The sequence below is a fragment of the Diaporthe citri genome (assembly GCF_014595645.1).
Source record: "Diaporthe citri strain NFHF-8-4 chromosome Unknown scaffold_2, whole genome shotgun sequence".
Taxonomy (NCBI): domain Eukaryota; kingdom Fungi; phylum Ascomycota; class Sordariomycetes; order Diaporthales; family Diaporthaceae; genus Diaporthe; species Diaporthe citri.
The window spans coordinates 93,906-117,620 of record NW_025064847.1 but is presented as its reverse complement, the minus strand read 5'-3'; the positions used below and the strand labels follow the sequence as shown (position 1 = coordinate 117,620).

Sequence of the window (23,715 nt, the reverse complement as noted above, 5' to 3'; positions counted from 1 at the left end):
ATACGAGGATGTATCCTTTTCCCCGTGGCTGGGCGATCCAACATCTTGCTGGGTAGGAACCGTTCGTTGCTCCGATCTCTCCAAGCTGAACGTCGTTACAAATGTGAGTTATCTCTAGGTCCCGATCTCATTTGAACCAGGTGTTCTGGTGCGATGATTACACAGGAATGGCAGATAATCCGTGTCGGTACGGGCTCGAGCACTGCCCCTTGCTCCAAGGCCTCAGCCATGTGGTATGGGGGCTGCCCTCCCTTCGGGATCAGTACACGGCTTGTCACATCAAGAACTTCAGCAATGCTTCATTACTACCCCGATTGGAAACAGTTCCAGTACCTACCACTCAGTTTCGGCACATAATACGCGTCTGGCCTGACAGTGTACATGAGCTATGGATTTGACAGGATTTACGGCATTGTCTCACACGGATTGTCTGATTTCGTGTTCGGAGAAGCAGAATATGAGGAGGACAAGCATGAAGAGACTTATCATGGTCTTGGGATACCTATTCACTTCCCTCTGGGCCAAGGGGAGTACCTGACTTCAGCTTGGTTAAATGCCACGTATTATGACCGAGGATTGCAAGGGCTGCTCGCCGTGAGATACACCCTTGCCTGGGCCAGTCTTAACCAGCTGCTAACGATTGCTCTGAGGATACAGCTAGGCACAAACCTCGGCCGAGTTCAACATTTTGGAGCCCACCAAATACCTGAGCAGGTAGATATTGCCAACAAGCTCGACGCTCCAAAATGGGTCCGCCTCAGCATGGAACGGCCAGCAAAGATTCATGGACTAGCCTTTGATGTACCAGAGTATACTCGTTATATGAAGACTATCTGCGGCTTTGGGGTAGCGCAGGATGCCTGCCTCGAATCAGACAGCGACGAGACAAACAAGCCTCCGCTCCTACCAATCCATGCCAGGGGCCCCACGCTCCCGACGCCCGAATTCATCAACTACCTTCGGCGGGAGAAAACGGGATATGGGCTGTCGACAGCGTCACTAAACAACATCAAAACCCTGCACGTGCGCAAGAAGATGATCCAGACTCCCACGGGGTTGGTATGCGGATGCGTTGGATTACGGGTATTACATCTCGACTCGAGCATCGAGATACTGGGTCGATGGGATCCGCGTGACAAGCACTCCATATCGAAATTATACGACTCAAGCGAAGGTATATTGAAGACGCTGACTTTCCACATGGCTAAGATTGAAAGGGAAATGCACGTGGAAAACGTTACCGTGGGAGTTACGGACAACCCGTGGGATTACCAGCCTCTGGATTCGTCAACGGTGGTCCCCATGGACCCTCCGAACCATCCTTGGGACTCCAGGGACGGCGGATATTCGTCAGTATTGACAAGTGCGAGAACGTTCGACTGCTCTCAGGTTAGCCAGGTAAATGTTTCCCCTACTCTCCTCCCACTCCTGGGCTCCAAGCTCGATTTCTGACGACGAGTTTCGGAATGCGATGATATAAGTTGTGACCACGGGATCACAGGAATGCACTTTGGGGAGGATACCGATTCGTTCTTTGACGAAGATTACGAGGTAATACAGATAGAATAAATTGAGCTGAGCCAGCAGCTTTGTCTATCTCGGAAAAGGTATACAGCCAGTAAATGAATGACGACATCAAACCCTCAAGTATCCAACCACATAAGCGAACGACGCCAATACTGTTAAGTTCTCAGTAAATAAACAAAATCCTGAAATGATAGTGCTCAACACAACCCCCTCCCCTTCATCCCACGTTTCCAGAAGTCAAGCATGAATGTTAAAGCGTTGAGCTTTTGTGAGACCAGTCGAAGGCTCTGGGACATTCATTTATACCTCCTTTATATTGTTAATCAGGCAAAGTTTCTCAGTAAATCATCCGGGCATACTGAAAAGTCAGGCAACTAGGCCCACCACAAAACTCATGTCCATCCGAACGTCAGTGACATGCATAGGCTGTGACCGTGAAGCAGGGGATGTTGCCAACAGCGTGGCAAGCTCTTATAGCAGCCTAATTACCGCCGCTCTGACCGCCGCTCGTTTTCCTCGGTTGAGGAGGGGATCGCTGACGGTGTGGTAGGCTGGTCTGTTCAGGAGGAGATAACGACCGTCCATCAGCATCCCTGCCTCGCGGCGGTTGTCGCGGCGGGCTTCCCCCAGCAGCACTAGGAGGGTTTGAAATGCTCATGGGGTCGCTCCCCGCCGTGCCGGGTCGTGGCTCTGACCCACTGCCTGATGAGCTAGGCCTGGATGGAATTGGTTCTGGGGGGTGCTTCTCCCTGATGGTTCTGAAACGGGCCTGGATATCGGAGTGATGATCGGGATTGCCCACGTCCAGATAATCTTCAGCCAGAGTGGGTGGGTCCTCGGGGCAGTTTCCCATCTTGCCTTTGAAATCCTTCATAGTTATATCCCAAATGGTACTTTTCCCGTCAGAACTCTTTCTTGCGCGCCCTGTTACAATGAAGCAGCGAATATATGGCCCAAGAACTGCATTGGCGAAGACCTCGTTTTCGGTTCCTTTTGGCCTTGCTGCGTTGAACCATTTCTGGCAATATTTGTGGAGTTGCTTTTCACAGTCTGCATGTTGCCTTTTTTTATCGATGCTGTACCGGGTATGTGGGGTTCTTCTAAATGGTTGTTGAGCGGTGCAGTTACCGTTTAGGGGGTCTAAACTACGGGCAATTAGGAGGGGAAGTTAAACCGTTTAAAATCTCTAAGCGGTTTAGAATCTCTAAATAGTTTAGAATCTCTAAATAGTTTAGAATCTCTAAATAGTTTAGAATCTCTAAATAGTTTAGAATCTCTAAGCGGTTTAAAACCTAGTTAACGGTTTAGCCATATATAAGCAGGTTTAGCGCGATTTATACCTACCCACCAAGCTAAAAAAGGAAATCACTCTTTCATAATAACATAACAATACATCACCACCTTAAATAGGAAAGCAAAAGGGAAAGGAAGGGAAGAAAGGAGCTTTAAAAAAGTAGAAGAAGAAGCAGAGGCAAAGGCAAAGGCAGAAGCATATAAATTCAGCTTAAAATTTAATTCCATTTCAGGTAGATTTTATCCCTAGGCTTCCAAAGGTACTTCCACCCCTTTAACTGCTCCTTCCTTTAAATGTTTAAGCCCCTCTAAACCGCTTAGGGATTTTAAACCGCTTAGAGATTCTAAACAATCCAACTTCCCCTCCCAATTTTAAACCGCTTACCTGCCCCTAGTCTGGCCGGTATAGTGTTGCATTGCTTGCTCTCTTGGCCTCAGTGAAAACCAAGGGCAGCCTCCTGAAGCCATCTTGAGTCTGGGCGAAATAATATGTGCAAATGTCCATTGCCTTGTTGCTTTGATTAAATGGAGGCCATTGAGGGTTGTTGGAATAGCCTTTCAGCAAAACCTTTTGGTAGAGATCTTCCCAGAGAGAAACGGCTTCATACTCCTTGGGGTCTGTCCGGGTTTTACCGTCCGAGCTGAGATGCACCGTAGCCGCCTTATGAACAAGTCTTAGGGCCTCAGTGCTTAACAGATCTGTGCTCTGGGGGCTTTTACTATGGGTAGAAGCGGAGCTTTGGGTATTGGCTGTGTGCCCTATGTCTGGTTATGGACGCTCGTAGTGTGATTGATGAGACAATGAAAAGAAGTTTAGAGGGGGAAGAGAGCCTTGATGAAATTCAAGGTGAAGAAGCCAATTTGAGAATGAATGAGAGACTGAAGGAAAAGAATTCCACTAGGGAATTGTTCGTGTTGTTTCCGTAGAGTTGAAGTAAAGAGCTTGAGAAGAGGATGTTTGGACTTGGGATTCTGCTCAACTTAGGGTTAGGTGTTACAGTACGTATAGGTGATAGCCACGGTAATGCTCTCGGCATTACAACGTCCCTCTTTTGGGTGTTTAGCGCAATAGGCTTTCTTGTGCCGTGACATTAGGCACGTAGGATGCTTTATAGATCTGAACAACATCATGAGGCACACTGAGAGACCAGAAAGTCAACCTCGCTGAACATGTTGGTCCATAAAGGCAGGTCTGAGCTGGGGTGACAGTTGCTCTACATAGTACAAGGCACAAGCTGTTGGTGGCTGGTTGGCCTGCTGGGGCTAAGTAGGAATGGCCTAACAGAGGCCAAATATGGATCTTGATTAAGTGCTCAGGTGTACATAGTGTATAAGTTTGCGATTTACTAAGGGACACCATCTGTACAATACACAATACGCAAAGGCATCGAAGCCTCCCCCCAAACGCCCATGGGACGGATTCAGAGGGATGGGAATCATCTCACAAGAATCTCAAGTGGAGAGGAGAAACCATTACCTGCAAGTGGCACACAATCCGCACAAGTCAGGAACACATGCATGAGTGGAGCCTTGCTGACTCTGACAGACCCACTGAAGGCACATTCTCATTGCAGTGCTGTGATCCCAGAATAGAGATCAAGGCGGCCCTGGGGGCCAGATGGTTAACCGATGCGAGATTTGCAATGTAGGTATGCCTCCCTGGTAGCCTTTGTAGTGCTAATAATGTCTGCAGGATTTTCGCAGCCTCGTTGCAAGCCCGGGTCAGTCTTGGAGCTCTATGCGCAAGATCAGAGAGGCGGGACACAAACTCAAGCATATAAGTCTTGACGACGAGAGGGTGACGTCGATTGACACAGAGCCAAAGGCAAGTAAACGCACATTCTCTAAGTGATCCATCACATCTAAAACATTTTATTTACAACTATAGTTCGGATTTGTGGGACAGAGAGCGATACTCATACAAACGCCACAAGGAAACGTTCTTTGGGATATGGTGGCTTACCTGGACCAAGAAACCATCGACTGGGTGGGTTTTCCTTATTTTCTGAAGTCTTTGGGTTAGGGGAATGTCCATTTGACTGTTCTACAGATACTGTCAATTGGTGGACTGAAAGCCATTATCATTTCGCATCCGCATTACTACGCCTCGATGAATGAGTGGATGACTGCATTTGATTGTCCGGTGTATACGGCCCCTGAAGACCGGGAGTGGCTGAAGAATACTCCAGCAGAAGAAAGAGTCACGTTCCTTCACGAGGAGGTAACAGAGATTCTACCAGGAGTGACGGCTCTTAAGCTTGGCGGCCACTTTCCTGGCAGCTTTCTCTTGCATTGGGACAAGCATCTTTTCCATGGAGACACTTTTATTCTCAACTGGGTAAGTTTTCGTTCTCCCTATTTGAACGTGTAACGTCGGTGATAGACACATGGCCAGAAAGAAGATGCCGTTGACCTAACAATTTAAGCAGATAGGTCAGCATTCGGTAGGGGATAGAACGCCTGATCACGTCGAATTCAGTTTCATCCTGTCTGTCCCCGCTCAACTGCCACTAGGTCCAGACGCCATTCACAGAATATGGAGGGCGGTCAAACCGTATGGCTTCAATGCGACTCACGGAGCTCTTCCTGCCTGGGACATTTATGGGGATGACATGAGAGAGAGGCTACTCCACAGCGCGAAAGTTTGGGTTAAACGGATGGACCACCCAGCGCATCCTTTGTTGCAGGAAACAATGTAGGCTTAAGTTGCTGAGGTTAGCCAATGGACCCCCTGCTTGCCTTTCGATTCGACGAATCAATTCGCTCAAGCCATTGGTAGCACACTGGATAGGAAAGTTTCTTCCGGTGCGGAATGTGAGAGTTACCCACCAGCTAGCAAAAGTCTCGCCCACACAAAGTTGAGGTAAAATATACTATTTGGTTGAGATGATTGGTGATTCTGCCGGATACGAATTTAGGGCCAGATCATGGATTCTCAACGCCGCAGTGTTCTAAAGTACAAAGTGACTTCCGTGCCAAGGCGCTACGCCGCTACCGAAGCTTACCGAGAAGTCACTCGTGGGGGAGAACCCACCTTAAAGCCTTAAAAAGTTAGAACGTCAGCTAGTGTTATGCATAATGCAGCTAATTAAGCGTTTTAAAAAACAGTATTTTTAAAATTTTTAGCATTGTAAAGAGGAAAAACAAAAGGTTACAAAACTTATAATATAAATGGAAATTACGATAAATCTTAAGGTACTTCCTAAGCCACGTTTAAAGACTAAATGCACCCCATAGTTAAAATTTAATTCCAGATTAAATATAGCGCCACAGCGTGCTTTAAAACACTACGGCGTTTTGGAATCCATGATCTAGGCCTTAGAACAGCATTGATGGTAGGTGACATCTGGAGTTTGTGGAAAGTTATGCGAAATGGCGTGCTTATGTACACGTCTAAGGCATGCTGAATGGGTCCATCTTTTTGCCGAGACAAAGCGACACTCCGTTTGGGAATGGACGGAGGCGGAGCTGGTTCGCGTTTCTCCAACGGAGCAATGCCTTTCATCCGACTCCGCTCCAGGAAGAAGAGGGAGCCGGAAGACTGGCCAGGTTGACCTGGAAATGATCGGATTCCATCATTGTCTCTATACTGCTCTCTCATCATTGTGACACCTCTAAATTTCTAATTGTCTTCCCATAGAGCTGGTCGCGTTGCTGATCCGCCCCGGGCCTCCGTTCCCCCAAGCACCCGCGCCGTATGCAGGCCTCACTTACACGATAAGATGGACGACGATCAACAGGTCAAGGCCAATAAGGGCCCGAAGGCGTGTGCTACCTGTGCCAAAGTAGGTCAAGCGCCGGCTTATGTGTGGCCTCGATGCTGATTACACATTCTCGGCTCCGTAGGCGAAGTCTCGTTGCATCCCCGGTCCGAGAGATGGCGTTTGCGAGAGGTGAGTGCCGGACCAACCGGGTTTACGTACCTAGATATAGAAAGAAGGCTCCGTCCGTGTGTCGAACGGTCGACCTCGGCATGCTCGACCTACTCCGTTGGCACTTGTCTTCAGTCTCCGCCGGAGCCGATTGCTTGTGGCAAATTGATGCTGGTCGGTGGGATCATCTTCGAGGCACGGCTTAGGGGTCCCAGGTCATCTTTCCGGAAACGCTCCACCGGAATCTACACCCCGGCGCCGTGCCGAAAGGGTTGGGATGATACATGGCCATTTGAGGCAGTCAACCGCTATGGGATAGACATCTTCCTAGCATACCGAGATGCCCAGAAAAGACTGACGCGAACTTCAACACAGATGCGACCGCCTTGACAAGCCCTGTTCAGCACAAACCCCAGCGCCCCCTCGCAAGAGGAAGGCGCCTAAGCCAACCCGGGTCGCAGAGCTAGAGAAGAGGCTCGAGGACCTCAGCGCCCGCGTCGAGTCACGGCAGGTCCTGCCCCCGACGCCCTCCGATGGCGGGTCCCCGGCAGCTCCGGCCGAGGGCGGCGCCCTGCCGCCGGCGAAGAAGCGGCGGACCTGGATGTCCGACGCGTCGCAGCCTGCTTTTGGGTACATCTTCGGCGGTGATGTCAGCGAGAGCCAGGCCGAGGCCCGCGAGGACAGCAGCATTGGGCACCGCTCGTCGCACAGTCCGGTGCTCTCGCAGAAGACGCTTGGTGTCGCGACACCGGTGCTTTGGGATGATCGGGACAAGACGTCCCGTTCCGCCTGCTCCCTTCACAGGAGTCAGATCTGGACAGGGGGTCTGCCGCAAGTCCCAGATGCCGCGGTATCATCTGATACCCAAGGTGGTTCCAAACCAGGGCCGGAGTGGCCCAGAGGTGAGGAGGCCGATCGTCTCCTGGCCGAGTATAGAGAGCACATGGAGCCTATCTTCCCTTTCATTGTCATCCCAAGGCATATGAACTCAGAGCAGCTGCGCAAAGAGCGGCCGTACCTGTGGAAGGCTGCGATAATGCAAACCTTGTGCCTAGACGCGAGCCGTCAGATCCCGCTGGGCAACGAGCTGCTCAGTGATATTGTCACGGCGTCTTTCCTTCAGCCGAAGAGGAGCTTTGATCTCTTGCAGGGTTTGGAGATTCTGGTCGCTTGGTGAGTCTCGCTTGAGTTAGTCAAATGGAACAACCAAGTCTGACGAGGTCTTCAGGTTTCATGTGAAGCTGCAAAGCTTCCAAATAACGAACCTGCTCTACCTCATGCGCTCCACGTGCGTATCTCTGGGCTTCTCGGAGTCACGAGAGGCAATGAACGACCAGGAGCACGATTCGACGAGCCTGGAGCAGAAGCGGGCCTTTGCAGGGGTTTATTATCTGGTGACAATGTTCGTATCTTGACGCGAGGTGTTCCTGGAGGTTGACTGTGCTAAGTACGGGCTGTAGGATATTCACCACGAACAAGAAGCCCGACGCCTTCATGAACACGAGCTACCTGGAGTCGTGCTGCCGAGTCATAGAAGAGAAGATGGAGTACCCGACAGACGAACTGATTGCGTACCTCATCCGGACCCAGCAGCTCTCGCAGTCCATCTCCATGACACTGGCCTTCCGCAACAATAGTCTGCCCCTATCCATGATGATCAAAAGCTTCCAAGAGCAGATTGGACAGCTTCGAGCCTCGATACCCGAGAGCGTCAAGGAACACGGTCAGTAATGGCGTCCCTTTTATACCTCCCCTCTCATCGTAGAGGCACAACAAAACTGACTCTACCATACCAAATCTCAGCCGCGATCAAGACCCAGCTCCACATAGCCGAGATCCTCCTCTACGAAGTCGGCATCCACGACGACCTCTCAGCAGCGCTTTCGACGACGGAGCGCCTCGAGCTGCTGTGGGAGTGCCTCAAGGCGACGCGGTCGATGCTCGAGGCCCGCTTCGAGGTCCCAATGGTGGACCGCCCGCGGCAGACGTGCCTCTCCTCGTTCGACTATACGTACGCGATACTCACGTCGCTGAGGCTGTCGACGCTCGCGCTGCCCGGGTGGGACCTGGCGCTCGTCCGGCGCGAGCTCGACGCGGGCAAGTCTTCGACATGCAGATCCAGGAGGTCAAGCGGATGCTCGAGAAGCGCAGACGGGGCGCGTGGCGGGCCGAGGACTACGACAAGGACAACAACAACAACAACAACAACAACAACAACAACAACAGATGCGGTATCCGCCGCGTGGCGTGGGACCTGCGCGCCACGCTGGATCCGCTCGAGACGCTGTACAAGCGGCTCTTGGAGCTGCGCGTGCCGCTGCAGGCCGAGCTCCTCGCCGCGGTTGAGCGCGAGAGCGACTCAAGGGACGTGGCACCAGCAGCAGCAGCGGCACCCGATGCGGCGGCGGAAGCCGGAACTGGCGATGGCCAGCTCGTGGCCGCCGCCGCCGACCCGGCCGTGCTTGATTTCACGCAGGACCCGGAGGGCCCGTTCTGGCAGGACATGTACCGCGTCAACGAGTGGGAGACTAACCTCTCGTCGCTGTTCGGGTGGGGCCTGGACGACCAGGCCGGGCCGGTGCTCGCCGGCTCGAGGCTCGAGAACCCGGACGCCCTGGCGCAGCAGATACCGATGCCGCTGAGGTTGTAGACTGCTCGGATACGCTCGACGGTGTTTCGCGGTGTATCTGTCGCTGCGCACAAGGGACAGGAACATAAAGAGGAAGAGTAGTGGCCCCGCCGCTTGCGTATATGTGAACACTGGCGGCATTGCATGTATGAAACTCCCTCGTTCGGATACAGTCCAACAGACTTGGGATATGGTCTTGCGCACAACATCTTCCGCAAGATGCCGACGTACTTTTGCCAAAGCGACAGGTTCGGAGGGCGTGATGGATGCCCACGCTCCCTGATAACCAGAGGTCGACGGCTCCAACTTGAGGCGCAGCTCGAAGACTGTGCGTTGCAATGAAGGCTACGTATCCAACAGCGACGCAAGGTTGCATTTTGAGTAGCCCAGCAGCTACTATGAGTCCCAAAGCTGGCGGTCCAAGTAAGCAATGTCATGCCCCTCTTTACCGATGAAACCCTTCCGAAAACGACCTAACTTCTGTGCCAGCTGGTCTCGTCTCCTCCAGGCCCTGGCTGGGCCTATACGTATCTGCCTTTGGCCCTTGCCACGGGCAGTGATTGGAAGATTTCTCAGGAGGGTGTGATATTGGGGGATCGCAAGCTCGGTAGATAAGGTTCCAAGCAGGAATGCCCCAGGGGAGACTTGTGACGTGTAGTATGTTCAGAGTTCGGCGCAGGCTCAGCGTTCTGGTGTCATCGTCAAAATGACGGTGTCGGCCCGTCGACTTTCGAAGAGATGGAGACAAACGCTCCAAGGCTTGTGAGTTAGCGAAAGGAGTGTCTCGATAGCTGCGACCGAGTGACAGACGTGAACACCCCGGAGGCCGGTGTCGATCACCCGCCTGCCAAGGGTGTCCATTCCGGGCCCGTTGGTCTTGGGGTGACCGGCAGACCGGGGGCGCGGTGGCGGTGGCGGGTGGATCTCAAAGCTGCAGGCTGCCAAAACTTTAATTGAACCGCGTCTTGAACTGCCCGGACTGCCTGGACGTGTTTCGGAACTTCGTGGCAACCAATTTCCCCTGATAACTCCAGTTATAGGGAAAAAGGTCTGCTTCATTCATCTGCTATCTACCTGTGTTGCCCTGCCATCTGCACAACGATGATTACATAATCCTCATTGCCAGCGCAGAAGAGGAACAAAGTTCCCGTGCCTGCCGCGTTGACTACGCGATAAGCTCCTTCCCATATTCATGTCGACGTCACCAGGGATTGCTCCCGATCTTGAGCTTCCCGGCCTGTCGCTCCTCGCTCTCACTCTCACACGCGTACCTACACTCACTCCGCGAGATGCCTAGATGACAGGCAGCGCCCACCACGCCTGAAGATGCTGCGAGCCTGCACAGCATCGCCATGGCAAACGATGCGCAGCTCGGCGCGCTTGACCGCTCCAGCTCAAGCTCCAGCTCCAGCCTGTCGGCCGCTGGGATCGATCCCTTGACCGCCACCACCACCACGACGCCCTCCAAGCGGCCAGGATCCAAGCACTCTCGTACCAGCTCCAACGTCTCGAAACGACGCAGTCCGCGCTCCAATGCCACCCCCACAGACTTCCTCTCAGACAAGGCCACCGCCCAGCTGATCCGCCGCGTCCTCTGCCCCCAGCAAGCCGCCGACCGGGGCAGAGCAACTCCCGCCCCGATCCACGACCTCCTGCCCCCCCTGACGAGCCGGAACGACGTCGATTTACAGCTCTACGCCCTTATCGCCATCATACTGCGCGACTTTGTGCAGGCCTGGTACAACAAGATCACCCCGGACGAGACCTTTGCAGCAGAGATTGTCCACATCATCGCGCATTGCACGCGAGCCCTGGAACAGAGGCTAAGAAAGATCGATGTCGAGAGCCTGCTACTAGATGAGCTCCCAGACTTGTTGGACAAACACATACAGGGTCAGTTACCCCCTTGCGTGGCTTTATCTTGCGCGGGTATGGGGAAAGGAAATGGCACGTAGAAAAGAAAGCAGCAGCTGATGGTGGCTTCGCGCCTGTTGTAGCATATCGAGCGTCTCGCAAGCCCATTGTACAATTCCCCGTCCAAGCCGACTCGCGCGCCATCTACCACGCACTATGTCCCCTGCCCCAGCTGTCGCCAATACCCGACGCCGACGACCCCGATACCATCTTCAAACAGGCCGAGAACGAGGTGGCATACCGGCAGCTACTCGTCCAGGGCGTGTTAGCGGTCCTCCTCCCCACCGAAGACCTCGAAAACGAGTGCCTGACGTCCCTGGTCGGCGAGATCCTGTCCGAGATGATCATTGGCGGCGTCGTCGCCAAAAAGGTCTCGGAGCCATGGATGATCTGGACAGGCCTGACGATCCTGTCAGACGTCCTACAGCGGAAGCAGAAGGAAGCCCGCGGATCGCGCATGACGAGGAGCTCCGTTGGACAGGGCGCTAAGGGCTTGTCTATTCCAGGGCTGTTCTGGTCTCTCGTGCACTACCTCTTCGCGTTCACCACCTTCGTCCGAGTCTTCGTCATGACGCTAGTCACGAGTCGAACCCTCCCATCCAGAGGCCGGGTCTGGCCTCTGAGCGTGAACGAGTCGGCCCGTCAAAATGATGGCTCAGAGAAGACGAAGATGGGCGGCCGTTCCTCAGCCGAATCACCTTCAGAAGCTGCCAAAACACCAGTCTTGGCTTTCAGCATATGGTCCACCGTCTCGAACTGGTTGGAGATGGACAAGCGCATGCCCTGGCTCTGCGGCAATTTATCCATGGTGCAGTGGCTGGCCATCGCCGGGCCTGGACGCGTGGCTGGCTTCGATGGAGTTGTTGACAGGTAGGAAACCATTTCCATGTTTTGTCAGACGAGCAGAGCACACACCCTCATCCTTCCCACACTCTGGTTGTTACACCGCATGCGGGACTGGTCACTTGACTCTGCATCCTCCCACTCAGCTCGAGAAACCACGCCCTCGTCGCAAGTGCAAGTGCATGTGGAGGGCAGTGCCCACCCTTCCGCAGGCTCCAAGTGGGCTCTGCCATGGGATGTGGTGGGCATCCAGGAGCGGGCTATGTCAGGAAGCTTTGTGCGGGCGCTGGTGGCGGGTGGTGTGTGGACCGGATGCCTCGCCGGCCAATGTGCGCGCTGGGCGGGCGAAGGAATTGGGCGACTATACAGCCGGAGTCATCAGGGCATGCCGTGGAACACGCCCCGGAGATGCTCTGCGGCCAAATCGGCAGCCACAAAAGCCCCGACCAAAGCCACCGCAGAATGCGATGTGCCTGGGTTCATGCAGCCGTTCCCCAGATGGCTGGCCCGGCTGGCCAATTGCGGCATGTGCCCGCCATGAACGCTTCCGATTGAACGATAGGCCCTCGGCGGGCTTGCACGGCGGTCCATCAGCGAGCTGCGGTTACGCGCCCGTCATCCAAGTCCAGGGCTCACCTGCAAGGGTCGACCGGCTGATCAACCACCACTTTCGCCAGAATCCGCATTGGCACCTCTCTGCCTCTGCCTCTGCCTCTCTGCCTCTGGCCCTTGCCCTTGGGATGGATGCGAGCCGCTCCACTAGCCTAGCCTGCCGGCCGCCCTGCGCGTTACATTTGTTTCCATTTGGCTTCTTCATTTGGCCCGTCGCCCTGCCAAACTTCCGGGAGTTGGGCCCGACCATTCCCAATGCGTCTCATGGGCTCCATCCAGACCCGCGACAGTGCCGCAGGAAAGCGTCGCACCGTGCGTTGACATCGCCCGCGAGCTGCTGCCCATGCAGAGCGGTGACAGCGCCGTCGCGAGACTCGCCCTTCCAACAGACACTCGGTCTGGACGCCGGCGTCATTATAGCCAGGGACCTCGATACTCCCAACGGCAGGCTGCTGCAGGGCGCATGGCTGCCCAATGACGGAGGTCTTGTGCACTGGAGCACTGGCCCTGCGTCCTGCTCACCCCGCTCTAGGGCAAATTCCACCCGTCGTCTGTCACCATCGACCGCCGTCCGGAATGCCGCATCGGCTTGCGGGAGGACAGAGACAGGGCGGCCTTGGGCAGGGCTGGCTGGGCTGGGCTGGGCCGGGCTGGGGGCTCTGGAAACCAGGAACAGGGAGGCCAGGGCCCCCAGCAAACTGTCCATCGGCTTGGCCCTATTCGACCCTGATCACCGAGCCGTGTCCTGCACACCATCTCGGGCCCGTCCCCGCACGGGATCAGAGGCTCGAGAGGGACTCGATGCTGCTCGCCCTGCTGCTTCTACAAACCGGTCAATCCTCTCCGATCAGCGAGCGACCGCCTTGCCTGTCTGCGCAGCCCCTCCCCCCTCCCCAGAGCACATGCCTTGTGCCGCACTTTGCGCTGCGAAAGGCCTGATGCTAGCACACCACGCTGCCCCGACTGTAGCATTCTCGTCGCGTCCAGCAGCCTGTGTTGATGAGATCGCAGTCTCCTGCCGTTCTCCCCTGTCTTTTACTCTCCATACCCTTAGCTACAGCCCTGCCCATCCAGCGATCCCATCCTGCACCTGATGCCCCCCAGAATTGAGCCGGTTTAAATCGCAGCATGCACACCCCAGGTCCCGTCGTGTTACCCTTTTCTTTTGCTAACGATGCGGCGCCCGCGCCACCCCGTGAAACAGGCTCCTCTCCGACTCGATTCGGCGGCACGTCCTCGACCCGGCACTCGTGCCTACGGCGCTTCGCAACCTGCGCGGGGCGCTGTTCCCCAACAACGCCATGGGGTCACCAACGCTCTCCCCGCCCGAGTCGGACCACCAGCTGCTCGCGCTGCGGCGCAGGTGTGCTAGCGCGCTGTGGGCTCTCGCCCCCAAGGCCGCCGGCAGGCTGTTCTTTGGCGGCAGCGCCGCGTCGTGGTTGGCGCGATGGCTCAACAAGGCCGCCGGTGACGACCTGTCACTGCCGCTGCCGCTGCCGCGGTCCGTTCCGGCCCCCAACACCGACGTTGACACCAACACCAACACCAACATCAACAGCAACAGCGAGCCCGTTGACGCCCGTGACCACCCTGCCGCCTCATCTCACCAACGGGCACATGTCAACGGCGGCGGCACAAGGGTGACCCACCAGCAGCAGCAGGCCCCGGACGCGCGCATCATTTCCGAAATCGAGACTGGAATCCTGGACGTCTTCAGCGATCCCTACTGCAACAAGCACCTCATGTACGGCGCCCTGGAACTGGTCCTTGTCAGGCTGGTGCCGGAACTGACCGAGAAGGGTGTCGTTGAGCTGTGGGAGGAGAGGTTGAGTTGATGTCCTCCCTCCCCCCCCCGCGCCCTTCTTTCTCCTGCCTGCTTCTCGGGAGTCAGTGTTTCGGGCTAGAGCAGGCAGCTCTCCTATCCTTGGCCTTCTTTCCCCTTGCGCATGCCCTGTATCGGACGAGCAAGGAGGAGAAGCATGCACGCAAGCCCCGGCCGCCCGCGGGCTCTCTTTTACCTCCATCCCCATGTATGTATGTATGCACTGTACTTTACGTATACCCTTTTCGGATGCGTGTGTATGTGTGGTGTGTGTGTACGGTAGTGTAGTCTATTGTGTGGTATATGCACGTAGCCAACCGCGACAAGCAGCGCGCCAGTTTCTTTTAGCTTGCGGCACATGGTTGACTGATTAAACTGACTGATCATTACCACTGCTGCCCGCCTGACTCCAGGCTCTTGACCGTTATATGCTTCTTATTCTTCTTTTGGTGATATTATGCAACCCAGAGAATGACATGTTCTGGTCCCGTCCCGCCGTCACCACGAACTACAGCAGCTGCCCACCTGCGCATTTCGCCCCGCCCACAACCTGCCGCAAGCCCGAGATCTGGTCGCCGCTAGCGAGGAGGGTTTGATGCAGGTCGATAATAACCTTGCAGGAGAGAGACACTCAAATATATCGATCATCAATTAATCAATGGGTTCGCTCAGTCGCTTCATTCAATCGCACATTTTCCCCTCCTCACTGCAGGCATTCAATAAATACATGGCCAACAAACAACCGATGCAGGCAGGCGCGCAGCATCAACAACACCACCACGCCCATCGTCACCAATAGCAAATACAGTAAAAGAAAAATGCGAGGGGGCGGAAAACAAAAAAAAAAGGAAAAGGAAAAGAAAGAAAAAGAAAGAAAGAACCCCCTGTCACCAACGAACTTTTCCCCAATCGGGGGTCAAATGTGCAATGCACGCGCTGCTCACTTTCTCTCGTACTTTATTTTTTTGGGGGGGGTCGGTAGATTATGATTTGCTTATCGCCGAGTCCTGGTTATGCAGATAGCCGCCCTCGGGGAGCGGGTTGAGAGGGCTGTTGTTGCTTTCTTTTTTCTTCTCTCTCCCACTTTTCTTCTCTTTTGCCTTTCAAGGTTGAGAAAGGGGGGGGAGGGGGGGGAGCTGGATAGAGGGGTGGTGGTTAGGAGAGGATGGCAATTGTTGGTGGTGGCTGCATGTACAAAAAAGTTGAAGAGCGGGGAGAGAACCTCCCCTCTCTCTCTCTCTCTCTCATCAACCCAACCCCCTGTCTGCCCAGTACCACCGACTCCCCTCCCCAAAACCCCAAGAGAGAAAAGAAACCATGTACACCATTTCCCTAATACCCATGCTAATCCCCTGTAGATGTGTGTGTGTGTGTGTGTGGATGCGTGTGGATGCGTGTGGATGCCCATTTGGTTGCTTGGCCTCTTCCCTGGGCATAGCACATACCTTACCTACCCTACACCTAGATACAGTACCTGGCTGGCTGGTGGCACACACCTCGAAACCAGCCCCTTGCCAGAGAACCCTTTCACAAATCGAGATCCCCCACTGTTCCTGGGTGCAAAAGGCCGAGACCAATGTCCTCCTCCATTGTCTGTCGTCCCCTCTGTCCCTGCCCGTCCTACCCCCGTTATGCATCCATGCATCCCGTACCATCCTGCCTTGTCCTCCCCTCCTCCCCCAGTTGCCCAACCTTTGGGTCACAATTCCCGGTAGAGGTATCCATTGTCCCTTGCCCGCTGTGACCGTGGACGACGACACTCGTGTACCCGTCGTCATTCCGTCCGTCCGTCCGTCCCTGCCCAAAAGCCTCATTCGATAGGTATCCTTCTCCGGCCAGTCCATTCGTCGGATGCACACATGTAAAAGGGTTGGGAAGAAAAAGGGTGATAAAATAAAATTGAGAAGAAATAGAAACCCCAGTAAGAAAACTTTGTCCAGAAAAGTACAGATTAAGAGGAGATCAAGGAAAGACAAGAAATGAAATGAAATGAAAAATATATGAAAAGGTGAAAATGGGAAACAAATGCCGGTGAACCCCTGGTGCCCTTTCCCCTAGCCGTCCTGGAGGGACTGTGGAATATGTGAAAAGAATAGGGACGAGAAGACTGAGATACTTGGACTGAGGAAATTGAGGTTGAATCTTTTGAGGGAGGGGGATTTGTGAATCCTTCCGATTTTCGCGTGAGCGGGAGACTTCTTTCCTTTGCCGTGAAAAGTCCGGGGTATATGTATATGGCTGTGTGTGTGTATATAGAGACCGACCTGCTCGCGTCTCACAATGTGTAGTCCGTGCTGGAGGTGGTGGTAGTGGCGGTGGCGGCGGCGTCGGTGATCGTAATGATGATGGTTGGGTATTGAAATTCACAGGTAATGATATTTTTGGGCCATTGAGGCGAAGCTGTCTTGGTAGAGGTGGTGACTGGTTTTGATTTTGTTCTCCCCTGGGGGATTGCGTCGCGAGACGTCGTGCTCATGTGTATAGTCCGATGTGTGTGGTATCTGATGATTGTGTTTTTGCCCCCTTCGTCCTGGGTCCCCGTGGAGGGAGGAAATCTCCCGCTGTAATCAGACGCCGTAGCAGTGTGTGTGTGTGTGTGTGTGTGTGTGTGTCCTGGGACCAAGAAAATGTGTAAGCTGTGGGGCCCCGTTGATGCTTTTTCGTGGATGTTCCCGCTCCGCCAAATAAGCATCCCCTGCTCTTTCGGGGTATGGTCTTCCCCCTCCCTATAGTTTACGCGGTGATTTCCGGGAAGGATGCGAGGCGAGCAGGGGCGGGAAGCGGAGAAGAGAAAGAAAACACGTACAGTGATAATAATGGGAAGAGGCGCCGGCCCCCGGTGGGAAAAGAGGAGAGCGCCGGTTATCCTCATACCATGGTTCCCTCGTGCTTGACCATGCCCCCATCCTCCAGGTGCTGCCCGGTGTTTCCCATCTCGGCATCCCCCTCGGGGATCCGATCCAGGCCGCCCATGCCTAGTCCCATAGGAATTCCTCCCATTTGCATGCCGCCCATGCCCTGCTGGCTTCTCGCAGCAGCCTGTTGAGCCTGCTGGTGCAGCCTCAGCTTCTCCGTCAGCCGGATCACCGCGTTGTAGTCGCTCTGGTCCACAAAGGCGTTTGGTCCGCTGTTCGCGATGAACGACAGCAGCGTGTCTGCGGCACGCCTTGCGTCCTCCTGCGTGGGCGAGACGGGAGACGAGGCGACCGAGGACATGGCGGCGCTTCCGATAATGGGCGTGGTGCCGCCGGCGCCTTGCTGCTGCCGCCCTTGCAAGCTGCTGGCGCTGCTGCTGTGCCGAAGCGCGTGGTGGCCCTGGTGGTGAGGCGAGGCCATCGTGTTGTCGATTCCAAAGGGTCCAGCAGATGCAAACTCGTGAGCTGGCGACTCGATTGCCGAGGATGGTGCGGTCGATGGGACTCCCTGCTGGCCATGTGGGAACTTGGGTGTTATGGGATCGTTGTGCTCGTGGCTCGATGTGTCGTTCATGTACTCCAAGTCTAGTGTCGGAAACGTTTGACTCCGTGGCCTCTGGAAATTGGGTCCCCCAGGGGGAATGTGTCTTGCCTGCGAGTGGTGATCCGACGACAAAAATCCTCCCATGTTGGGATCTGGAGAGAACGTGAATTGCCCTGTGCCTGTGGGGCTCATGGTACTTTCAGAAAAGGACGAGCCTGCAGTGTCCGATGCGAATCCGCCGCTGCTCAGAGACGTGCTGCTCTGGTTTGTCGAGGGATACTTGAATGTCGGTCCAGCTGTGCTCGACGACGGCCCAGAAAAGTCCATCATCATTCCGCTGCTGCCACTGTCTTTTTCGTCGTCCGCCCCTGCCCGAGGCCCAGCCGAAAAGGGCGACACCGAGTGATTCGCCACGGGGGAGGCCGAAGAGATGGAGCTGGTGGGCTGCGAATTTGCCAGCGTTGGGGATGTAGTCGACAATTTTCCAACGGCACTGGGAATGTTGGTCTCTGAAGCCCTCCTGATCAGTCGCCCTCCCATGCCGTGCTTTTGCTTGAATTTCTCGAGCCACGAGGGGTTGTTGATTTTCGTCTCCGCCTCCCTGAAGGGACGGGCGTACATCCGGGCTTGCTCCTGTATCTCGGCGTCCGACACACGGCGGCCTTTGTGCTGCTCGTTGCGCAGCCAGTTAGCCAGCGTCTTGTCGATGTCCGGGATCTTGCCCTTGCTTTTCTTGATTGGCGAACTACTGCGGTCCTCTGGATTGAGCCACTTATCCTTGCGACTCAAGACCTTGGACACCGTGCTAGAAAAAATAGTTAGCCAGTTCCTTTGTAGTGGCAGGCAGGCGTTGCGAATCCGACAACGGAGCACAGCGCCGCGTTTCGTCTTGATTCTCACCTTCGCTCCACGCCAAACAGCGCGCCAATTTCGGTCTGCTTCATGGAGGGGTTATCGATGTGATACTGGCACATGCGGCGGCGGTCATCGTCCGTCAGCGTTTTCCTGGGTTGCGACGCAATCGGGGGTGCCACCGGCCTCGTGGTCTTCAGCGACTGGATCGGCGCCGATGCAGGTGGTATTGCGACCGGAGGAGACGTGTTGTATCCGTTCGGGTTCGTGAGCATGCTCGGCCATGTCGGATGCGACGGCACCATCAGCATTGGCAGCGTTGGATGGTGCGCCGGTTGCGAATGCTGTTGAGGTAATGGCTGCTGGGGTGGCGTTGCCGACGGCGGCATCCGGCCCAGCTGCTCGGAGGGCAGCCCGTGTGTGATGGGAGGCATGTAGCCAAAGCCGCCGCCGTACTCCGATATTGTCGTCTGCATGTAAGGGCTCATGTCGCTCCATTGATCGTGACCATAGGTCTGCTCATGGTGAGCGAGGTGGGTTTCTTGGTCCATGCTTGACGATCCTCCGATCCCTCCTTGGTTGTGCATCCTGTATACTCCAGCTGGTCCCAAGGCGTTGTGAGAGGCTCCTTCTACTCGACTGTATTCTGCCTTGAGAAGGAGGTAAAGCCTGGTGCAGACCTATATTTTGCTAGGACTCCCAGGACAAAAAAAGACGGGTGCGCGACCCGGAGGATGCGATGTAAGTGTGGGGGAGGATATCTCTGTACCCGACAGGACTGATGTGATTGATCTTCATGTACGGAAGGCGGCATGCATCAGATGACGACAATTGGTTCCTGGATAGCTTCGTGTAATGGACTCGAGTCTCTGTTGGGTTAGAGGCACTGCGTCGTCGACAGCTGTGGCGGCCGTCGACGTCTGGTGGTGCGGTACTCTGTGGTGCGCGTCCCAAAGGAGAGGGCGCAGATGCAATGCACGCCGAGACTATTCCACCCAAGGGCAGAACGAGGCACAGAAAGTTCGAGCCCAAAGCTTCCCGAGTCCCTCTGATGTTTCGAAACAGAGCTCGAGCACCTTCATAAATATCGATCCTCAGCTGTCTATCCCACCGATGTCAGCAGTAGGGCCGTCCTGGTAGTATCGTTGCTAAGCCAATGCGCGTGGTTAGTTTCTTTTTCCTCAGCCGCCTCTTATAACCCGACCGATGCCGCCCAAATTCGCGGAGACAGCTTCGGCCTGTCTGGATTTCTGTGGACGGCGCGAGGGGGGTCCGCCCAGGTGTGGGCAGGTAGGTGGCTTACGTTGTTCAGGCGGTTTTGCTCGCCAGACATGGCCAAACGATGAGACGCCCGACGGAGATGCTGGTCTAGACAAACGAATGGCAGATGAGAGCAGTGACAGGCAGATGGCTCGCAACGATAGAAATGAGCCTACTGCAGTTACAGACGTCGCATGCAGTTTGCAAACGCTGATGTACAGTAGCTGACCTGTAGAGAGGTGCAGGACGACCAAGTGATGGGCCGCACCACGGCTACATGTATGTTTGCAGGACGGTCTGTACCGGCAAGGGTGATGCTAGACCCCCCGTCAGGGAGGGTTGCAGAGAATGGGGGGGCAGACTCGGAGGGCTCAGGACCAGGGCCGCGAAATGGAGGCGGCGAGACGGATCAATAGAGACTGTCTGGGGGGGTGGGGAGGTAGTGATGCGAAGGTCTAGCAGCTAGCCCAAGGTATAAGACTGTTGCATCAGGAAGCTATAGCTGCCAGGGGGTCAGAAAGGCACATGCGGGATGGTACCGCAGCGTGCGTCGGGTGCGCATCGAGGTACCAGGAGGGCCATGTACATGTGATATAAGGTCAAGGGTCGAGCCACATCCCGCAAGGTAGAGACCTGGCCGGCTCTCGTCCCCTATAGCCAGGACAGCGAATATTCTCTGTCCACAATTACGTCCTCGGATCGGGGACAGACGCCCCATCAGCTCCGCGTGGAGATGATGGCGATGGAGACTGAGCAAAATGAACATGTCGTGAAGTTGCGTCGGGAGTGGTCGGTCAGTCCCAGCTTCTGCGCAGGAGGAGCCCAACCAACGGCAGCGCGTTAATTGCATTCCCCAATATTCGGCCAGTGGTACTACCACCGTGTGAGAAGACGTCCAAGGTGTGCGAATCACTCTGGCCAGCGGCATGTACTGTAGTCCAAAGAAGGCTTCCCGTCATAGGTGGACCGAGCCAGGGCCTGGTGCCAGGAGCTCCACTTGCAATGGCATCCAGTACCCGCTTTCCTTAATGAAACCCCTTCAGATGAGTATTCGTCACCAGGTCTGACCAGCCTCACCATGATGTGGATGCATGCTCGTGCTGTTTTGAGTTCTCGAGGCTGCAATCGCAATCCGCCAGGCATGGCCATGCTGAAACTGTCCGGCGGTCCGGCGAAATGAATAGACAAGATTTGATCATGGCCAACATTGTGAGCGTTGACTGTTCGGGCAAAGAGCCCGGCCAATCCGGCAGGCCTGGTGGGTTCGAAGCGGAACTTATTTTCATGCTTGGCTTCTTGAGGACCTCACCGGCAAAACAGCAGCAGTGCAGAAAGCTCCAGTCAAAGGTAGTACGAAATGCCGCTGATCTTGTTGTGCGGTTTCGTTGCACCTCTGGACAGATTTTGAGCCCGTGTTGGCCAAGCTGCATGCGACGAACGAGGTCTTGTTACTTGGGACCGTGAACAAACCACATTGTGTGGCACAAGACTCGACGCGGCCCGGTGGGCTACATTGTCGCGCAGGGCCGCAGGGCCACAGAGTTGCGGCCGGCATGGCCAAGGTCGCCCACTGGCACCTGCTCGGGAGCTCTGTCCAGGGGCAGGGGGCAGATCTACAGTATTCCCCGAATGGACCAGCCCAGGTGACCCGCAGTGAGATTTGTTAGTCGCAAGCCACTGCTCGAAATCCCCCGTGTGCTCGCTGTCCAGGCACGACGACTCGCCGGGAAAGAGCAGCAAGTGGTTTAGGGCTCCCCAAACAAGGCTCCTGAGCTGCCTCTTCCTTGCATCCCTTCAGGCCGCTGTCAAGATGGCCTTGTTCCTGCAGAGGCGTGGCGTTGACGTTGCATGACGACAAGGATCGACAAATTCTCGTGTCCACGATTCCACGCGACGCCACAGGCCGTCGAGTCGCTGGAAGCAATGTGGCATTGTCTGGGAGCACCCCGGATTGGGCTTCGGGATCGTCGCTGTCCTGGCTTGTGTCATGCGGATGTACCAAGGAGGATATCGATGAGACATGAGCACGGCGTGCCATTGCACTGGCGGGAGTGGGGTGAAGGCCGGCGCTGGTGAAGGATTTTCCCTGGGGCACGGGTTTGAAGCGGTCGCTATACTACGTAGTAGCAGTTATTTCCGAAAGTAGCGGCACGGCTTGGCTACTACCAGAGGGGCCAGGTTTGTTGTGCATTGAGAGAGTTTGATTTCATGCGTCGATCGGCGTCGATAGAATCGTCCCGATGCCTCAGATGGAGCGGGATCCGCAACTCTGGGACGCCGCGTCGAATTCGTGGTCCAACCGAGGGCGGACAGCCTCAGGGACGGGAAGGACAGTGAGATGCTGTGCGAGCCCCGGAACCCCAGCTCAGCGCAGGACGGTCCGCCTGTCAGGGCAGGACTGTACGTATTACTTTGACAAAAGTCAGGCCACTCAGAAGGGCCAGAAGAGCCTAGCGATTCGAGACGGGCCCGGCTTGTATTCCAGTTCGCCGGCCGCTATCGCGACCCTTGCCTGACGGGAGCCCTTCCAGGTAGATGCTAGTGGAGGGAGGGAACTGTTAGGGCCTAGTGCGGGAAGCTCCCCGCGGATCGTACCCAGAAGTGTTTGCGTATTCTTCTCAGACGAGCCGCCTGGGGGCGTTGGTGGCCCAGAGAAGGCGGGCGAGGGCTGTGTGGTAATCTAGCTTTGGCCGCAAGCAGCAAGACGAACTTGGCGGTGGACTCGAGACGAAACGAAGATAGGCCCAACGCGTGCTCCTTCGATATCAAGTCATCTAAGTTCGACCAGAATGGATCACTAGGTTGCACTCATGCGTCGATTCAGCGTGGACAGGTCTTGATCTGAGGAGCCAATCGCTCAACAGATGAGCTTGCTGTCAAGAACCTTGTAGCAAGGCTATCCAGGCTCGCCTTGCCTAGGGCAGACCCCGAGGGCCCGGCCGACACAGGATCGCCGAGGAGCTGCTGCTGACACCGGCCGAGTTGGTCCAGTGGGAATAGCTCCACGGCTGTGCAGACAGAACCCGGTGTCCAAGCTTGGGGGAGCTCGCGTGCCCGACGCTCTGGGTTGGGGATTGATTGCACGCGAAAAGCGGCTGATGTGAAACCCCTTCCAGACTGCCAGATCAGTCACTTATTACAATGAGTGCTGGGATCGCATGTGGATTGCCATGAAAGCCGCGGCCGCTAGGCACGGTACGGGCGCATGGTCGCCTAATCCACCAACCTTGCTGCCCTGGTACCCACAGCAGTTTGTGTTTGTACGGTGCCCACTGCTCTGTCTTCTCCACACACTGGCGACGGGCTACCCACGCCCCAACAGACGGGGGCCGCGCTGTCAGGCAGCCAGGCACAGGCACAAGGGAAAAAAAAAAGGGGATGAGAGCACGGACGGCGACGGTCCTTGTTTCGCCCCAAACAACGACGTTATTTGGTCTCGCGCTTGATGTCCCTCCCGCGAGACGCTAAAAAAAAATGGACTCGGTGGATTCTATTAGGCCTATGCGGACACGCGCGTGCATTACACCGCGCGTCGACGTTTAATAACCTCGCTTCTCCATTGCTACGGCTGGGAAGGGTCCGAGCTGTAAGTAGCCAGGTCTGCACCCAGCAAGTCGCTTAACTTGGGGTCA

At 55.4% G+C, this 23,715-nt stretch overlaps 4 protein-coding genes across 4 annotated transcripts; 3 read left to right on the top strand and 1 right to left on the bottom strand.

Moving 5' to 3' along the window:
* Positions 1 to 381: 381 nt before the first annotated feature.
* INS49_005712 (uncharacterized protein) lies at positions 382 to 1,452 on the top strand (the record flags this gene model as incomplete). The annotated part of the gene is made up of 1 exon (XM_043166490.1): positions 382 to 1,452. The coding sequence occupies one exon, from the start codon at positions 382 to 384 to the stop codon at positions 1,450 to 1,452; it is 1,071 nt and encodes a 356-aa protein (XP_043027634.1).
* A 5,090-nt stretch (positions 1,453 to 6,542) lies between these two features.
* On the top strand, positions 6,543 to 9,342 carry INS49_005711 (uncharacterized protein; the record flags this gene model as incomplete). The annotated part of the gene is made up of 7 exons (XM_043166489.1): positions 6,543 to 6,605; positions 6,667 to 6,713; positions 7,068 to 7,865; positions 7,921 to 8,094; positions 8,153 to 8,415; positions 8,496 to 8,793; positions 8,844 to 9,342. The coding sequence occupies 7 exons, from the start codon at positions 6,543 to 6,545 to the stop codon at positions 9,340 to 9,342; spliced, it is 2,142 nt and encodes a 713-aa protein (XP_043027633.1).
* Positions 9,343 to 10,673: 1,331 nt separating this feature from the next.
* Positions 10,674 to 14,525, top strand: INS49_005710 (uncharacterized protein; the record flags this gene model as incomplete). Its single annotated transcript, XM_043166488.1, has 3 exons — positions 10,674 to 11,214; positions 11,319 to 12,105; positions 13,895 to 14,525. The coding sequence occupies 3 exons, from the start codon at positions 10,674 to 10,676 to the stop codon at positions 14,523 to 14,525; spliced, it is 1,959 nt and encodes a 652-aa protein (XP_043027632.1).
* Positions 14,526 to 17,380: 2,855 nt separating this feature from the next.
* On the bottom strand, positions 17,381 to 19,374 carry INS49_005709 (uncharacterized protein; the record flags this gene model as incomplete). Its single annotated transcript, XM_043166487.1, has 2 exons — positions 17,381 to 18,776; positions 18,872 to 19,374. 2 exons carry the CDS (start codon positions 19,372 to 19,374, stop codon positions 17,381 to 17,383), a joined length of 1,899 nt encoding a protein of 632 aa, XP_043027631.1.
* Between the last annotated feature and the right edge of the window lie 4,341 nt (positions 19,375 to 23,715).